At 32.5% G+C, this 19,126-nt stretch overlaps 1 protein-coding gene across 4 annotated transcripts in view; it reads left to right on the forward strand.

Moving 5' to 3' along the window:
* Window positions 1-19,126, forward strand: part of LOC132941481 (semaphorin-2A-like) — a 383,061-nt gene that overhangs the window by 347,134 nt on the left and 16,801 nt on the right. For 3 of the 4 annotated variants that reach the window (XM_061009566.1, XM_061009567.1, XM_061009564.1), the window contains one exon: window positions 5,972-6,034. In XM_061009566.1, coding sequence (XP_060865549.1) covers window positions 5,972-6,034 — 63 coding nt within the window. The remainder of the gene's footprint in view (window positions 1-5,971; window positions 6,035-19,126) is intronic. The other variant, XM_061009565.1, reaches the window with a different exon arrangement.

Raw genomic sequence — 19,126 nt, forward strand, 5'->3', positions numbered from 1 at the left:
GATAATAAATCTCTACAACGTATATACTCAGAAAAAAATTGCGATATTACCAATAACGAATGCGATTAATGCGGTTATCGCCATGTGTTACATCGTGAGGAGTTTTGGTTTTGCACGAAGGGTGTAAAATATAATATATTACCATAATATTATCTACTAGTATCCGTGTTGGCATCGGGTTGGTACAAGCCCGTTTTGCTTTCGGTTAGAGATAATTATTTGACCCCCCTACAGGTGAATATAGGCATTTCGAGCATGCACGTGGACCGGAGGCCTCGTATTTCAGCCGAAAATACACGGCCAGAGCTTTAATTAAATCTACCTTATACCCTCGACCGACGACGCCACCGCCACTTCTGCCACCCCTAGTTGTGGAAAACAAATGAAATTATAATCGCTGTAGATACACTATGTACAATAATATGTTCAGCTACCCGGTGCTCGTCAGCTGTGCCGGGCCGGGAGTTCATTTGTGTAGCAATTAACATCGTCATCGGTACATCGCACGCGCTTTAAAGCAATTTCCAAACCTGCGGAGACTGGAAATTGTACTCCCACGTTTTCCGGCTTAACGATTTTTTTTTGTTTTGCATATTTTTTTATTTGAATTCCTATCGTGTTCTTTTTTCTCTTTTTTTGAGGGTTTTTTAATGGAAGTCAAACGCATTCCACGCTGTAATAATTACTGGAATACCGCCGCCGCCGACATTTTTGGCCTCGCCCGTCCTGCGTGAATTGAGAAAAAATCGTTTAAGCGTGGAAGGCGGAGGTGGATAACGAAGACGAAGAGAGGATGATGTTGGAGGCGGTGTGGCGTATGTAGTGGTGGTAGTGGTGGCAGATACACGTGTCGGACTGCTCGAAGGTTCCGAAAAATAATTGGTCGATTGATTTTCAAATTCAATGTTTGTTTGGTAATTTCATTATGCGAATAAACACTTCCCATGTTTGTTGGTTGCTGATTCAATAGCTATGAGAAAATAGAAATAATTTCTATTATCCCCTTTTGTGCAAAAATAACACAGACATATAACATATACTAAACAATGTCGAGGGTTTTCCATTTTACTCGCATTTAAATTTTTGAATTTATATTTACAAAATATATAATATATATGTACATTGTACACTATTCACATACTGTTGAGTATTTGTAAATGTATACGTGAACTATACTGTTTTATGCATTGTGGCAAAACGTTTATCTAAATATCATAATATAATAACCTTTCTAGCGATAGAGCATATTATATTATTATCATTTAGTTATCATTTAGTTATACGCATGTTAGTATTTAGTCGAATTTAATTGAATTACTTTTATAATTATAGTTTTTATTTTTGAAATTCTCAGTAAATTTAAAAAAATTATTTGGGATACACTAAAAAAAAAGTACGCATTTTTATTAAAATGTTAATATTATTAAAAAAAAATTGATTTGAAACCTTGGATCAACCAAAATCTTTCCCTTTTCCATCGTATACAATTATATTTTATCATTGAATTAATATTTAATAAATCTATTACAGAGCCAACGATAAGTACACTAGACTCTTACTTACTACTTGGAAACTACTTTCCCCCTTTTTAACATGGAAGCAATAATGGTTTATTCGTCTCCCGTTGAAATATTATGACAAAACTTAAAAAAATACTAATGTAGTTTCAATAATAGTGTTATAGTACAGAGTTAACGTGGTGCACAAGTGTACGGGGACCAAAGTGTTAACCGTCAAAACTTTTGTGTTACGGTCTTGAATTTTAATAGGATAACACGTTGCGACGACTCGACGTGAAAACTTGTAATCGTATCAAACCGCGACGTTAATGTCTTAATTTTATCGAAATCGTTATAAATTCTCATCCAACCGAAGTTCCCTCGGAAACGTCACTGAAAATTGGTTATTATTAGAGCGGTTTTGTCATGCCGTCAGAGCACCTCATATATATAATATATAATATGGGTACGCCATACGCGTACGCTGCTGCTTCTGTGCACTTGGACTAGTGATGGTATATACAAAATAATATAATATTATTCCATTTGGGAATTGGCAGCGAAGCTGTTTTATTGCTCTATTCGTATTGTGTTTTCCAATTTCCTGACGGATGAATTGAAGAAGAATATTCAGTTGTTTCTTTCCACCGTGTCTATATGCGTCGAGTCAAATCCTGTAACGTTCGCCCCGTTCGCCGACAAAAGCGGGTTACATATTATCGTCACACCCCCGCAGACATGCATCAATGGTCTCGTGAAAAAGGGGAAAACAGCAGAAGGAATACACATTGGAAGTCAGTTTACCAACTGTGACTAATACAATACATCGTGACATGACGTGTGCCGCACAACGGTGCGAATTTTATTTAATATCATCATACGCGTATAATATATTATTATTTCTATGCGTATTTTTATCATTATTGTCGTTTCGTTTCAGTTTTTACCGGAGTTTTAAATCATAAATATTTATATATTTGAATAATATTATACGTTACATAATTCGCAATCTGTTCTAAAATTACACTATTAACTGGCGCGTTCAATTTGGCGTCGTCTAATTATTTTCGTTTTCCAAATTAATAAGTATCAGTAGAAAGCCGCAATTCCAATGTCGAAATATTGCGAATATAGAGACTTAAAATTGACTAATTTGTGGCAGACGTTATTTGCAAACTTTAATACGAATCGCACGACATACGTTTTGACTTCAATTCCACCTGAAACTTATTAATGCAATCGGTAAAAGTCTCGATAATGTTTCCGCGAAATGTCTCTCGCATTTTCGTTTCGAATTTGATTTGATCAAAATCCATAGTAATAATGTTTTACAGTTCAATGCGTCGTTTATAACTTGTATTTTATTAACATTTATGATAATAACTCTGGCACGCTGCAGAGAATGTACACATAAGGCCAAATTGTTGTCATAACGTGCGCCGGCTCTGCCGTACTTACACACACGGCGAAACAATTAATTCGGTCGTAAATTGTGTGCGTACTTGACATTCCTGACGCATTGCCTGCCGTCGCGTTTACGTTGGCGCGCAAAGTTTGTCGAACATTTCAGCACGATATTCCGTAGTGAATTCATTATGTACCCCGCGAAATGCAATAATTAGATTTAATAAAATTTGATTAAGGTATATAACGCTGGTGCACGTGTTTAAAGCGCGTAATTATTCAAATAATATTATAGTCACGATAATAATCGAACCACAACAACTATACAGGCGATGGTGGAAATACTAGAGATACCTATAGATTTCCGGAATTCTCTTCCCGACCGGACGTTTCTCGATTTCGATAAAAATATGAAGGGAAAAAATGGACGAACACACTCTTCTTAATGCGGTTTTGAGGGCGGATACTCGTATATTTCATTTCAATCTCGCGAATTCATCATTGCAGATGTGTAAAAATATAATTCCAAACAATTCGACGTGCCCGGTATTCGTAAACGCGCGCAGGTAATATAATAATAATATGTTCAACCCGAATCTATCATATGTTTTCTGACGTTTTTCGCTGGGAACTAATACTACAACCCCGGATCTAAGTAAACAAAATCCTTCCTTATCACACGGTTGCCATGCCAATCGACAAACAGGTCTCTCGCGTATTTTTTTCTTTTTTTTCTATACACATACATACACATAATATACAATATACATGCATATATATTATTATATATATGTGTATGAATGTGTTATTATAGGTTATTGTTTGCCCGTCTCGTCGACATGAATTGTTTGTGTGAGTGTGTGCGAGTGCGTTCGTGTATATTATATGCACCAACAGTATTTTATACCCTTTTCAACCCAAATATTTATTTAACCAACTTGATTACCACCATAGCCGCCGCCGCCGCCACTACCAACGAATGAATTTAATCAGATGTTTCTGACCGGAAAAACGTAGGTTGCATTATGCCGCCGGGACTTTGGACGTGCCGAAAGATAATATGATAAACATTACTTCCAGGAGCGAAAAAAATTGTTAATAATGAAAAAAAAATTGAGAAGCTAAAAATAGTGTAAAATAATGTACCTAAATTAAAAAATGTTATGATTTGATATAGTATGCACTTACAGATGTTTTTTCTGATTCAGCCAATGGCGTCTTAAAAAATATTGCTGTAGGTACATCGTCTTAACGTTGCAGTGAACAAAAAAATAATAATATGTAACGGTTCGTAGAAGACGGGACTAAATATGTTACTTGTGTACGATTTTTAATAAAAATGCATTTCTTATATCGTAGAAATGATGCATGTGATTTTGTATTCACTCGTTTACTATATATGGTGTATATAATATCAGTTCACGGGTACAAAGATGATGCACGATTTGTATCGCGGGTTTAGTCGAAAGGAATAGTATGATGAGAAAATTTACTCATGTAAAAATTCCTCCGCGAAAATATTGGTAATAATATTTGTTAGAGTATATGCGCAAAAAAAATAATAAAAGAAATGTTCTATGTCAAATGAATAAAAAATAAGACCTTACGGTGCATATATGCAATTGAGTGAGCCTATTCAAATTTAAAATATTCAAATTTCTTTACTCTCCGGAACTATATCAATCCAATTCAAGTGTGGCGTTATGCGACTATGAAAAAAATATATATACATATAATAATAAGTAAATATGGTGTCTGGAGATGAGATTGTTGAAAAAATACAACAGTGAAAACAATATTGCGTGCTACATCTCGTCGGCGACTGGTAAATATTGCAGCAAAAGGGTTTTCAGACATAAAACGCCATCCAATTTGTCCTGCAAGCTGGGCCCCCGTCCTGGGCCATCAGTCGGGTGTTTGAGAAAACAGCTTATAAAAATCACAGACGGAACGCGAAAAGATAAAAAGGCAAAAACGTACACAAATGTGCGGAAATCCTGCGGGAAATCAAGCACCGGATCGATCGGATCGGCCTAGGGAGGTAAAAGAGTAGGGAAATGCATGTAAGGACAGCGAGAGATTAGCGGTGAGGACGGATAAGAACAAGTGGGCATTTGGAAGCTATTAATGCGACCCTTTTTATTTTTTTGCTCACGTTTCTTCTTCCTCTCCAGTTGTTTCCATTTTGTAGCCGTTGATAGGAAAAAAAAATCCGAACGAAATGGTAGCTAAATTGAAAAAGAGATTTACCTGAGGATTATCGAAAGTGTTGAAGCAGATCCATCTTCGATGTGAAAACCGCGTTTATTTTAAAGTCTATTCACTGCCTAGCATATACCTTTGGCGCCTTAAAAGATTAAGAATAAAATACGGAAGTCTTTCCGGGTTATACGCCAATTCTGAAACGTCGGTATATACATACCTATTATATTATATGTGGAAAATTATATTACTTTATTAATCATACGTAATATTACACGTGGAGATATTATTATACAAACTCATTAGCGATCCGTGGCCAAATGATTAGAACATTATACATTTATACTTAAGTTAAAAACAAGCTCTTGAAATTCATTTCGTCTATTTCTCGAATTTAAATGACAAATCCCATGGATTATACATAAATTAAAAGGTGGAAAAATGTATCGTATTTGAATCACCAGATTATATACATTTACAAATATATTATATTTTGTATTGAATTGTAAAAAAATACGACAAATGTGAGATAGGTACCTAACAAATAAATACTGCGAATCGTTCACAAATAAACGTAGTTTAAATTCAGTAGTAATTTTAAGTGCTTAAAACAATTTTGGAGTAGAACTTTATTGTTTTAGCTATCAGTTTAATAACAAACGTGAAACGACGACATAAATGTTACAACTCTATATATCACGAATAAATAAAAAACAAAACGAATTGCACCTAATATCTACGTGTTTTATTGCGTATAGTTGGTTACCTACACACACGATACATAATAATATAAAACACTATTTGTCTTTTATTGCCTTTGACATAGATTACACTTTATTAAAGGGATAATTTTTGTTTTGTTTCAGCAGGATTCCATAAATCTGGAACCGTCAAACATTATGAGCTGCACGTCTAAAGGAAAATCTGAGGTAATGTAACAAAAGTGAACTGTTCTTTTATTTTATTATTATTGTTTATTTTTTATTTTTTGTTATCGTTTAAAAATAATAATAAAATACTGGGTGTTAGACGAAAGAGTTCTGAACCGTATTTTACGCAAAACAGGTATACGCGCGCGTTAGGTGGAGACTTTAAGCTTTGTTCTTTTTTACGTCGAGGATGACAGGAGGGAGCAATATGTTTACAATAACAATGGGGAACGAAAGAAAAGACGGAATTATTTCTCTTGCATGTGTGTGTCGCGCTGGTGTGTGAGTGTGTGTGCGTGTGCGTGTGTGCGAGTGTATAATGTATATATATATATGTGAGTATAATATCCATGCCCAGAGACAAAGAGTAATAAATATCCCTGTATAAGTTGGACAAAAGAAGTTTTCTGAATGCGAAAATCCGGATTAAAAAAAAAAAACAACAACAAACTGATGTTATAGCGGCGGTATACAGAGGAAAATCAACAGTGCTAGAAATAATATAGGTGCATGCGTGCACGTGTATACGTAAATTAAAATCGACTAAACCTCGGTCGGGGGTGTAACGCACCAGACGCGTGTATGACTTTGGTTTGGTGCCGTTTTCGCATCGAATTTAATTTGTAAAATAGCTCTTAATGCGTAATCCATTACCGTTAAGCTCGGACGGAAGTCAATAATCCAATTCCGAACCCGGGTTCTTGCGGTTTATTAAATTCTTAACTCTCGGGCCGCCAAACGACCCCGATCGCGGTACCCTCCCGCTACTACTCCGACTTGCCCGGCGGTGATTGAATTAAATCTACTAGAGAAGATATACCCAACATTGGCACTGGCCGTCAAAAGCAATTAGCATTTTAATTTGGACCCCGAACAATACCCAGACGCCCTCCGGAGGTTAAATAGAATCGCGATAGAGGGAAAGCAATACTGTTGACAGGAGAGGTGTACGAGGTGGCTGCCACCGTGGACCGATGGTAGAGAAGAAGTAGAGTAGGCACATAATAATAATAATATACCGTTCAGTCCATTTGACGAAACTCTTTTATTTAAAAAAAAAAAAAAACAAAACAAAAAATAGTATATAATATTATATATTATATACATACAAGAGTTCCGTGTATATACAGTTCACATATATATAAATATTCAAAATAAAGTCACCGCCAAATACCACACCCGTCAAAAACAGAACAATGTTGTTATCCGTATCGCTATTATGCAAAATAATAATTATAAACACATCTCGGTCCGCGCTCCACGGACATCGATGACAGAGAGTATATACAACCCTTGATTCAACCAACTATCAAAAACAATAATGGGGTTTTCGATGTAATAATGGTTTGATAACTCGGTCGAGGATGAGGAGCGCTCGTGTCTTGTTAGTCGAACGTAATCCCGCAATGACGGCGGCCGATCTTACGATGTGCGTAGAAGTTAATCCAGATGGCCGCCGACAAACCCATAGAATATATATAAACGCATTCGATTTTCAAGCAAAATAGCATCTGGTAAATGTAAATCAATAACAATATAGGAAGAACGGTTCATATATATTATCGTGTAATGTAAACCCTATTCGTGATTAATTTATTATGACATTTTTCTTCGGGTTTTCTTTGCTGATTTGTTACGCACTCACGTCCATAAATTTGATCGTGTACTCTTGGTTTTACTCACCCTAATATTATATAACGTCCACATTTGCCGGTAATAATAATAATAATATATATAATATTTATTAATTTTTCCTATTATTTATTGAAGAATATTTACAATATGTTCTTCAGGGCGAAATCGGCAAATAAAATAATTCGGTATTTAATTTATACAAAAAAGAACAATAGTATTATACAAGGAGGTAGTCCAGCGATAGAACTCAACCTTTTTCTTTCTTTCTTATTTTTTAAATAATCATACATAAATAATTACATGTGTAAAATATATTATATACAGAGTGATTCACCAAGCATGATTACCCCCCACCTTTTTTTTAATAACACAATTATTGAAAATCAGATTTTTGGAATTTTTAAAAATACTTCAAGATTATCTTTTCTGAGTATAGAGATTTTTTGTACTGCTTTTGGAGTATTCTGTGCAGGTACAAACTTCTGTTTTGCAAATGAGAACCCCCTTGTCAACCGTAATTTATTCAGTGGATGTTTTTTTCTGAAAATTTGAACGTATGTATCATAACCAAAATTCGTACGAGTGGTTTTTGAGTTATTTAACTATGTGTTCTAAGGCTCTAAGGTCCATGGTAATGGTTTTTTTTTAGATATAGGGGCTATTGTGATTTGAAAATTATAGTCATCAACATTAATAATTTATAAAAATATCTGAAGTATGATAAATGTTAGTTTCAATAATACATCTATTATTCTATTTTATATTTTTATAAAACCATTTTTAAGGACTTATTATAGTACAAACAGTTTAATAACTAAGAAACTACTCATTCGAATTTTGATCAATATTTTCAACAAAATTATTTGATGACATTTGTGATATTAACGAATTTTTGCCATTATGATTTTATGAAAATAAATTCAATGTTTATTGTCTAACTGTTTCAATTTCAAATAGTTTTGGATCTTAGAGTTTTATACCTCTATGAATTTTCAGAAGATATCATGCCAAATGTCCGTAATACGAATTTTGTATGGCTGTGCAAAATCCCAAATTTGAATCATATATTATACCCCATATAATAGAGATAAACGCCTTAAAAGAGATAACAAAAATAACTAGTTTTAACTAAGTATTTTATTTAAATAATTTATAGTAGGTAGTTTCAGTCATGGTTATTTTTGTATGTTTAGAATATATTAAGGTATTTGTTTTCTTAAACAATAATATATTAATGATACATACAAATTACAAATTACAACTACGTGTCTTATACCTGCCTACTATATTATTATTACATATTTTTGTCTCGAATATTACACACATTTTTAAAAGGGTACGATGTTAATTGAGAATAGTAGTGCTGTACAAAAACCAGCAGTGTATAAAGTTGTTCAACAAGTTTGTTTAAAACTTTAAACGACTTTCGGTCATCGGTAAATATTTAACGACGAATACCCGTGTTTTTAAATCCTTCCATTTTAATATTAGTTTTATGCCGTTTTTTTTTTTTTTATATTCGGAACAAATTTTGTTTGCGCTTATAAACATCATAATACTGTTCGATATCGAAACTATACCTTTTACTCATTACGCGTTCGAAGACTATAAACAAACTAAATTACTTTTAATTGATATTGGGGAAAAGCGTGGTATTGCGTGAAACTTCAAAAGTGAATAAAACAATATTGAGAAAACCGGAAAGGAACTACTGAAAAATCGTTTTGACTTGAGCCGTTGAGGTCCCGCGCTCATCATTATTAGTGTTTCGAGTGTGTTTTTGAAATTCTTGGTCGGCGGGTGACGTGGATGTATTTTGTTATTTTCAGCACCATTTCGTTTTTACCCCACTGACGGACTATTGTATTCTTTGTGTTTGAAAATAAATATTAATAATAATAATAATAATAATAAAATAAAGTATTGTTGCCGTTGTTGTGAAAGTGTCCGCAAGTTTAAGACGCGAGTGCGACCACCGGCGTAATAGGAACAGCCAATAAAATTGTGCGTGCTGTATATGCGAACTTGGGAAATTGGCAAAGTTTGTGCGGGCTCGCGCGTTATATTTGAGGTTAATACGAAACTTACCGGCGGCGTTTACTGTGCGTGAAATGTCCTCCTCGAAGGTGTATAATAATAGTGTCCCGTTCCCCAAGTCGTTTTATGTGTACCACTGGGTATATAGATATTCAGCTAGACCGTTTAAAACGTTACCATTTATTATAATATATATATATATGTTTCAAAATTTAATTCGAACCTCCTACTCGTTACGAGCACTTACGACAACCGTAACTTCCGAGTAAAATTGTTAAAAAATGGAAAAAATATGGAAAAAAATACAAATAGTAAAAACCGTTATCGTCCGTACTTACGCAAAGTTTCCAACGTTTCTATAATACAAACTAAATAATACTATCAAAATTGTTTTTCTTTTAATTTATCGTCGAACATACGACGGGAATGTAAGTATAAAATAGGTAATTAAAGTTATTAATTATTAAATATATTTATAATTATGCCATGCGTGATTAATCTCATATAAATTTAAAGTTTTAAAGTATCAAATTACTTATGTGTATAATATATTTTATATTATGAGTAGGTATAATATATGCACGCACAGATGTTTGAATATTATATTTTCTAATTACTTGTCACTTTACATAAGTGTATTAGTATAGTTTTTATTATGACGTACGATCGATCGATCATGAACGCTTTTATTGTTATTAAAAATATTTTTATTTAAATTCAGTTTAAACAGGTAATATACAATCTCCAAAATAACATATTCCAACCGTTTCCTGCAAACGTCGGGTCGTAATGAATTATAATCCATTAAACATCATCACGCCGTTCGTCGTTCGATTACCTTATAATATATTACGTTTCGCGCTTTTTTAATAATTACATTAGGTGGTACTCGACACAGCGAGTACCTACTCAGTTTTTGTGGATAATCGTTTTTGTCCGACGCATATCCTCAATAGTTTATACGCGTTTGAAATATAATGAAATTTTCGCTACGCACGCGGTAATAATCGTCATCGTCGTATAACTATATAATAATATGACTTTGGGATTCGAATGAATCATTTGCGAAAGGTGGTACGGCCTCAATTGTATTAACTTTTTTTTCCGCAAGACAAGCCTCATTGTGTCGGAAACCTTACCTCCACCGCCCTCCACCAGATATTGGATAATTTACCCCCGAATACGGTCTGACACCGTAACGATCACGAACAGCACAATTCCTTTTTATATTTTTTTTCTGTTTTACTTTTCCGTGTATACATCACGTGTGTGTTTATTGTGGCACAAGGCCGTGACGGTTCATTGTCGGATATACAGTATAATATACACGCCGTCGTGCTCACCGGTAAACAATACAAATGGGGTGCGAAGAATATAATAAGATAGGTGTTGTACTGATGATGTTCAACGTAACACAGTCGAGGTCTAATGAAAATTTTAAAAATAAATAAGGTCAAACAGTTTAAAATATTCATTCGGATTACCTATTTTATTTAAAACAAAACAAAATTCTACTATACGTGCACCGATGTAAAAAATGTAATATTACCTGCCCAATTATTGTTTTTTATATATAAATATGTACCATTAATAATTAAATTTTCCCATTACTTCACCTAAACTCTCTTTCTCTCTCATCCTTTCCCTCAAACTAATAACTATACATAAATATATATATATATGTTATTTGCTTGTATGTGTGTGTGGTGGTACTAGTGTACTACGTGTAAACCTTTTTTGATTAATTTAACTCGTCGCTGTGGAATCAGATTAAAATACCTTCAGAATTTATTAAAAACGCGATATTGCGCGCTGCCTGTGTTATGATGAAATATTGCATTAACATTATTATTATTATTACTACTACTACTACTACTATTACTACTACGACTACTACTAATACAGCTCCATATATAACAGTACCAATATTGAAAACAGATTATTCAGTAGAATTAATAATTCATTTTACATCTATATACTTAAACTATACAATACTAATAATATATAACCTAATAATATAATAATATAGTCATCGGTGTTACACGTAGCTATACCTACCTTTTTTTAAATACGTTTTAAAATCAAATTCGTACTACACGTTTTTAACAAACAACTATTTACAAGGCTTTTTGAATAATTGTGTTTGTTTGATTTTTCCCTTTTTTCTCAAATTTTATACATTACTGTTCATTTATGTTTTTTTTTTTATTTATCATTTTTTATACAGTGTATCTCGTATGCTTAAAATAATTAATATATGTATTTGTATTTAATGTAAATAATATAGTAATGGTGCTATATACATGCCAATATTTAATAATATTATAATATCTGGACATATTAAGTGACCCAACGAATATAGAATATGTGCCCAAACATAACAATATTAATTACAGTACAACATCCGTGTTTTTAAAGTCCAAGTGGGCAAAAAAATTCTTATTATGTATATAGAAATTTGTTGAATATAATTAAACACATTTGGTTCTGATTAATTGGTTATTATTCTATATTTCGTTAATCAGAAAATGTTGTTTTTTGGAAGGTTCACTGTTTGAGTAAAAGTAAAATATCCAAGTCATGTGGTAATAAATTCATTAGTATAATACTAATACTGTATAACATAATTATTTAGGTTGGTATAATATTTTTTTTTTAACTCTGACACATATACGGCATATACAGATGGACTTATCTCCCGATTTTTTTTTTATAATTAAAATTTTTTTTTTGTATACATTTCATACATATCTAATATTTATTAAGAACTCTTGCGGAAAAATTAATTTTTGTACGCACCTGAACTAATTATTTTACAACATTCGGAAAAGTATAATATAATTCTAATTATAATGATTCTGAGGATCCCTCAGCTATAGCAGAAATTGTATCAATTAAAAATATAACCGTGTATGTACGATAGTATTTATTCAAGTGGTGAAGTGCTCTTAATGAACAATGTTGACCATGCGTTAATTCTCTGATCCTTTAATGATTCTCCATTGTGCTCGTATTGCAGTGTCTAAATTACTTATGATCTTATTATATCTTCTTATCCCCAACAAAATGGCAACAAAAAAAAATTAATGATCCTCGATTCGGTATTATGTAAGGGGGACATTTTACAATGTACATTTTTTATTTTGTTCTGTAGAAATTACGAGAGAGGAAATGTTTTTAAATTTTACAATAAGATACTAAGCCCATGTATATAACCGAATGTATTTACTTAATATTTTCTATCAAGATAAAATTATTTAAAGATATAATATATTATAGTGGTGATAGAATTAGCGATTTTTTGGTGGTTGAAGTAAGAAACCCGTCATCAACACAGTTTAATTTATTTCCTGTCGGCGAGTAAAATTACATAAAGATCGTTTAATACACTAAAAATAATTATCTGATGACGGAAACAATAATATAGTGGCTTTTTCGTCTGTGTTATATCATCATGACATGAAATTATAAAATAAGTGTTTATTTTTCTTTTATTACTATTACTAGTGGAACCGTATATTTCGTTTTATAAATCAGCGACAGCCTTACTTAACTGTCTTTTAATATAAACGCTGTAAGGTTTAATTATATATATAAAAAAAAAAACACTTAAAAGAGTGTTAATCTTATAGCCAAGTGAAAAACATTTAAATTACTCGTATATTTTGTTCATACAATTTACAGTATTCACGTAATAAAATATGTATACCAACATAATATAATATTAATACGATATAAGTATAGTCAATATGATAATAATTTAACATTGAGTATCTTTTAATTAATATAAAATAATCATTAGTAACTATGATTTGATTTAAAATGTTAGTATGTAAAGGCAAAGCTTTATTTTTCGTCCAAATTCCTAAAAATGAATTAAATAATCTTTTTTATTAAACACTGAAAAACAGTATCAATTTCTTGATAAAGCTCCTATTTTTAATAAACCTTAATAATTTTAACGAAAGTGAATATTAATTTACTACAATTAAAATTATATTATTTCCATATTAGTGAAATAATGTAATATTTATAGCGTACACATTCAATTTAATTATTTTATACTTTATTAATTTAGTGTACTACGAAATACTATCATCAAAAACAATTGTATATAAACTTCCAGTTTCGTGTACGCTGTACATAAATCTATAATTTATAATCAAATCAAAAAATAATATATTGACATAACGTCAATCCTCGTAATTATGAAAATAAATTAGAATGTTAGAATTCTCGAGTCAGAATGGGATTGGGCGTACGATACGTCAGTTAAAATCCAGATGGCCTTAGTCGTGATAATATTTTACGCGATTTTACATACAAAGACTAGCTGAACTGCGTGACGGTCTATAATATACGAGTGCATGGTGCATCCATCATGTTCTAAAATACTATTACATTTTTTTTTTTAAATTGAAAAAGAAACACTGAACATATACTTAGTTGTTACCTTTATATTATATGAAATATGATATTATATTTCTTTCTATTTACGAACCATAAAATAAGTTGGTGTAATATCATCTCTCGTGTATAGGAAATTTAAAAAAGTTTCAGTAAAACCATATAATAAATTCATTAGAAAAATACCCTGTTTTATCGCCAACTCGTGCTTAACTTTTTTCATTGTAACTGACGGTTAAATCAATATTGTAATACAAAGAGAACAAAAACTAAAAGTATTCAATTTAAGAGTTCAAAATACATAGTTTCGTTACTATATATTTCCTTTGACTAAATGTTACAAAACGATTAATCCGTCACTGGTACCGGTATTGTATTAAACCCAATCGGAGCAACGGGGCACATAAACTTAACATGTGCAAACCGTAATTATACACCACCACTGTACGTCCTCCAAACACATTTAAATTTGTCCAGTGCTCTATACTATAATATAGAAGTGGATAAAAATCAGTACTAGTTTGGTTAGCTTATTATAAGTCAAGCTACGATTTTCGTACGTTCCAAAACGTATAATATGAATATAATGTTCCAGTATACCGATTTAAATTATATTTGATAATTTCCATTTTGTATTAGGTATATACATAATAATATTATGTGACTTTATTTTTCATTATCATATCATGTCTAATATGTGTGTGGCTTTAATATTATACTATGCCAAATCTATTTTGTCTAGGTATATTACGTTCTTAGTGTAAAATACCTCTATTCGTAAGCTCGTATTAGGTATGCTTAGGAACTTAGCTCTCGCCAAACTTCGTCTTCGTCTGTATATTATAATAATATAAAAACAAGACGGAATTCGTGAATATTATCTATATGTAGACGCGCCACTACTGGCTCGCAGGGTATTTTGACAAACGTAAAGACGACTGCGTTACAACTACTGCAGCAGCATGTAATATAATAATATAATAGCATAATGATATATTTATGGGCACATGGGACGGCGTAGTGCCCATAATATAATATGTACATGTATATAAATATTATATATTATGCATATTATTATTGTACAGTCGTGCGGGAACCGGGATGCTCCGAGGTACCGACTATGATAATATTATAATATAATATCGACGTTCGTAATGATAAACGTTTCCGCGTGTAATAATAATATATTATAATATCGTTTCGCCGCTGCAGAGCTGAGCGCAAAACGCGGCCGACTGAAAACCCCCCCGGCGTAACGGCTACAATTTCCTGACCCCGCGCGGTCGCATATATCTATAATAATAATATAATACCTATACCGACCCCTATATATACGCCACGCATACACCCCCGACATATTATTATTATATATAGCTATATTATTATTATTATTATTATTACTACTATTACTATTACTATATCCATCGGATTTCAATATTGGTCACACACGCACGCAAGCACTCCTAGTCCCCGGGCGATGGTAAATAATAAAGATTTGGATATCGCGTCCGGTTATGACCGCATACGCAGCAACGTGGCGGCCAAGGCGCTTTGTCATCCGTTTTCGACACAAACGCCCATCATTCATGCAAACACAAACGTTTTGAATACGGTTTCCGATTGTAATCGCGAAATCCCTCCGCGCACCCACCGCCGCCGTCGTCGTCGTCGTCGTCGTTCGCTCCTAAATTATAATTTACAGGGGAGATGTGCGCATTCGACGTCCGCACACACTCACATATGCACTAAAATGCGCCCGGTGTATATATCACCTATGTCCCATATAATATATACGTACGTGAGCCAATTGTAATTTAGCGACTGGTCCCGGCTGGCGACTAGGCCACAGAGGTGTGTGTGCGTGGGTGTGTGGTGAACACGATGGAGGAGAGTGTGTGTGTGTGTGTGTGTGTGTGCACACGAGAGAGAGAGAGAGAGAGAGAGAGAGAGAGCAACGATAATAATTTTCCGAGTTATTATTTACGATTGCCCGGCCGGACCCCGAGGTCGTATATTATTCAGTAGAGGTCAAAACGTTATTGAAATTTTCCGTTTTTGCCGCCAAAAATATTCCCCCGTGCGACCACCAAACAGGCAATAATAATAATAAAAAACATCATCGTATATACTATATTTTATTCGTATGGGTTCCCTGCGCGATGTGAAAAAAAAACCGAAATTTATTCGACCAACGACGAACAAATTAAAAATATGTTTACTGAATATGAAAACGATTTTACATATTAGTATTTCACCGGTACAACAATATATAGGATGGTTTTTTTAACAGATTTATACATTTTTTTCCGCTTATTCCTTATCAATTCTACATTATTATTATTATTATTTTGGTTTCATCCATCATATTGACATAATTTAATCGAGTAGGTACATAATATTGTATAACGATGGATAGGTTAGGGTGGGTATATTCATTCGTCACATTTGAACTTCTTTGGTATAATGTGTACAATATACATAAATGACACATATTATATGTACATACAAATATATGTATACTTGAAATAGATGTGAATGTAATCCATATACCTATTGTGAATACAAAAAATTAATTAGTTGAAGAAATTTAATTTCCCTTATTATTAACATTTTTATATTACTTGTTAATAATAAAAACTATATTATATAATATAGTTTTATCATCTAATTGAATACCACCATTCTGCTGTCATATTTATTTGTTCAATTTTGTTATTACCTACCTACTCTTTTTCAATGAAATAAAAATAACGCGTTTTCATCATCAAAATAAAACCGCAATGAATACCATACCACTTTTTGTATTATACTTTAAGTCGCTAAAGGTTTTGTAGTCCTTACAGAAAACATCATTTATGTGGACAAATAAATATTTTCAGCAAAAATATCTTTTTGAATTGTCGTAAAAAAATGAAGATAATAAAATGTGCTTTAGAAATTAGAACCGAAAAAAAATACTATTATAAAAAAAAAACTTTACGCTACTTTCTTGTTTGATAGAGAAAAATAAAATGAAATCGAATAGCCGTTAAATTATTTTTGAAAATTTCATTTATACTTTTATGCGCTTACGGTGTTAATGTTATAGCCATTGGAAAGGTACAAAAAGCCATCTCCAACCATCAATACGATAGGAGTTTCCATTCACGTGGAAAAAAGCATGTCTAAACGAAAATGTTTAATTACATAGTTCTTTTGTAAGTGTTGCTGACTACAACTTACTGTTGATGAAAAAAAGGTATGAAAATAAATGACTTTTTGAAATGGAAACACCAGAAATAGGTAACGACGGCCATTAGTTGATTGCAAAAAATATTTAACGCAGATATTGTAATTTGACATTCTTTGCATCACATTTTACGTCATTACTTTAATATATTTTTAATTGTCACCGAAATAATTTTAACACATCTACCGATGTAAGTAATTGGGATTTCTACTAATTTTCTTTCAAATACCAGCCTATCCAAGTTCAAACATATATTATTATTTATATTTATATAATATCGTTTGGGTGACTTAATCTCTTTTACCTACCTATACCTACTCGCTTTAAATGCAAACATCCGTGTACACTGTACTTCGACTGTTTTTCTCTATACCTATATTATTATATTTGCTTGAAATAAATAAAGCAGATAAATAAGTAAAATATGGACTTTATTTTCTTACAAATGAAAAAAAATATTATTATTATTATTATATTATGCAAGCTCACTATTTGACTATTGTACATTTTAATATTATACACCTATATATGGCTATATTATTATGATAGATATAAATAGAATAAAATTTACAACAAAAACCTGTACCTATTGCCCGTCAAGCTGACTGATGATTTGATTTGAAACACCAAGTATATCTGAGTTGTTATTATAGGAAAATCGGTAAAATTCGATAAAAAATAAAATAATAAAAATGATTTTTGGACCTTTGTACAATTATGGTGAAATAAAATAATAAAACGAATCTTCTCTCTTTTCAATCACATTATTTCTCCATCCCTCCCCTAACAATTTTGTCCCACGATTTTAAAATGAATCTCGGATCGGGTCTGCTTAAAAAAAAAATAGAAACAAAAATAAAGGTCGGAGGCCTCTGATAAACAACAGTATCAGAGGGAAGTACTGCGCACGTCTACAGCGTATTTAAAATACCTAAAAAAAAAAAATACGTAAAAGTGGCGTGTGAGATAGAGACGAGCAGCGGTGAGGTATGCAAAAAACAGAGGCGATTTCCCGGCGAAGCACAAAACTGAAAAATGAAAGTTGGTAATAATAATATTATATAAATATAACGACAACGTATGAGCTTTAATCGGGTGCGAATACGCGGTATGAAAATATTATACGAAAACAAACAATATCTCGACGGAACACATATAATAATAGTATGTATATAATATATTTCGCCTGTTGGCTGCATTTCGCCGCAAGCCAACTCATCGTGTCGTCGTGCGTAGTGATTGACAATAATATTATTGTATCGGAGGGCGGGGTGACCACGATGTCACACTGTCGCCAAAAACACTTTTCCTGGTTTGTATATTATATAGATAGCGATATATTACAAAACACGATATTATTATTTCTGACGCCACCAGAGCTCTTATCGATCAACAAAACATGAAAATATATACGCCACACGCAAAGTACGTGCAGTATATACTTATATGTATATAGATATTTTATATATATATATTTACTTGTATAACTTTTTTTCGACGTTCAGCACACTTTCTACCACCACCGTGGCACGCCACTGATATAAATATATACGAAACGTTATCAATAACGAAGTTTCGCCGCTGAAACCGCCCATTATTGTGCAGTGGCAACTCCGGTCTAGATGCGTATACCTATATAATATATTATTGTCGTTTCCCCGGAGAGACTTGGCGCGTCTCGTCACAGTGGTGGTCGACGCATGCGGAAAATTTACTGAATAATAAAAAATATATAGGTACAACATGGTAGGCGTCATGTATGTATTTTTATATTATCATACGCG

The sequence above is a fragment of the Metopolophium dirhodum genome, chromosome 3 (assembly GCF_019925205.1).
Source record: "Metopolophium dirhodum isolate CAU chromosome 3, ASM1992520v1, whole genome shotgun sequence".
In the NCBI taxonomy this organism is placed as follows: domain Eukaryota; kingdom Metazoa; phylum Arthropoda; class Insecta; order Hemiptera; family Aphididae; genus Metopolophium; species Metopolophium dirhodum.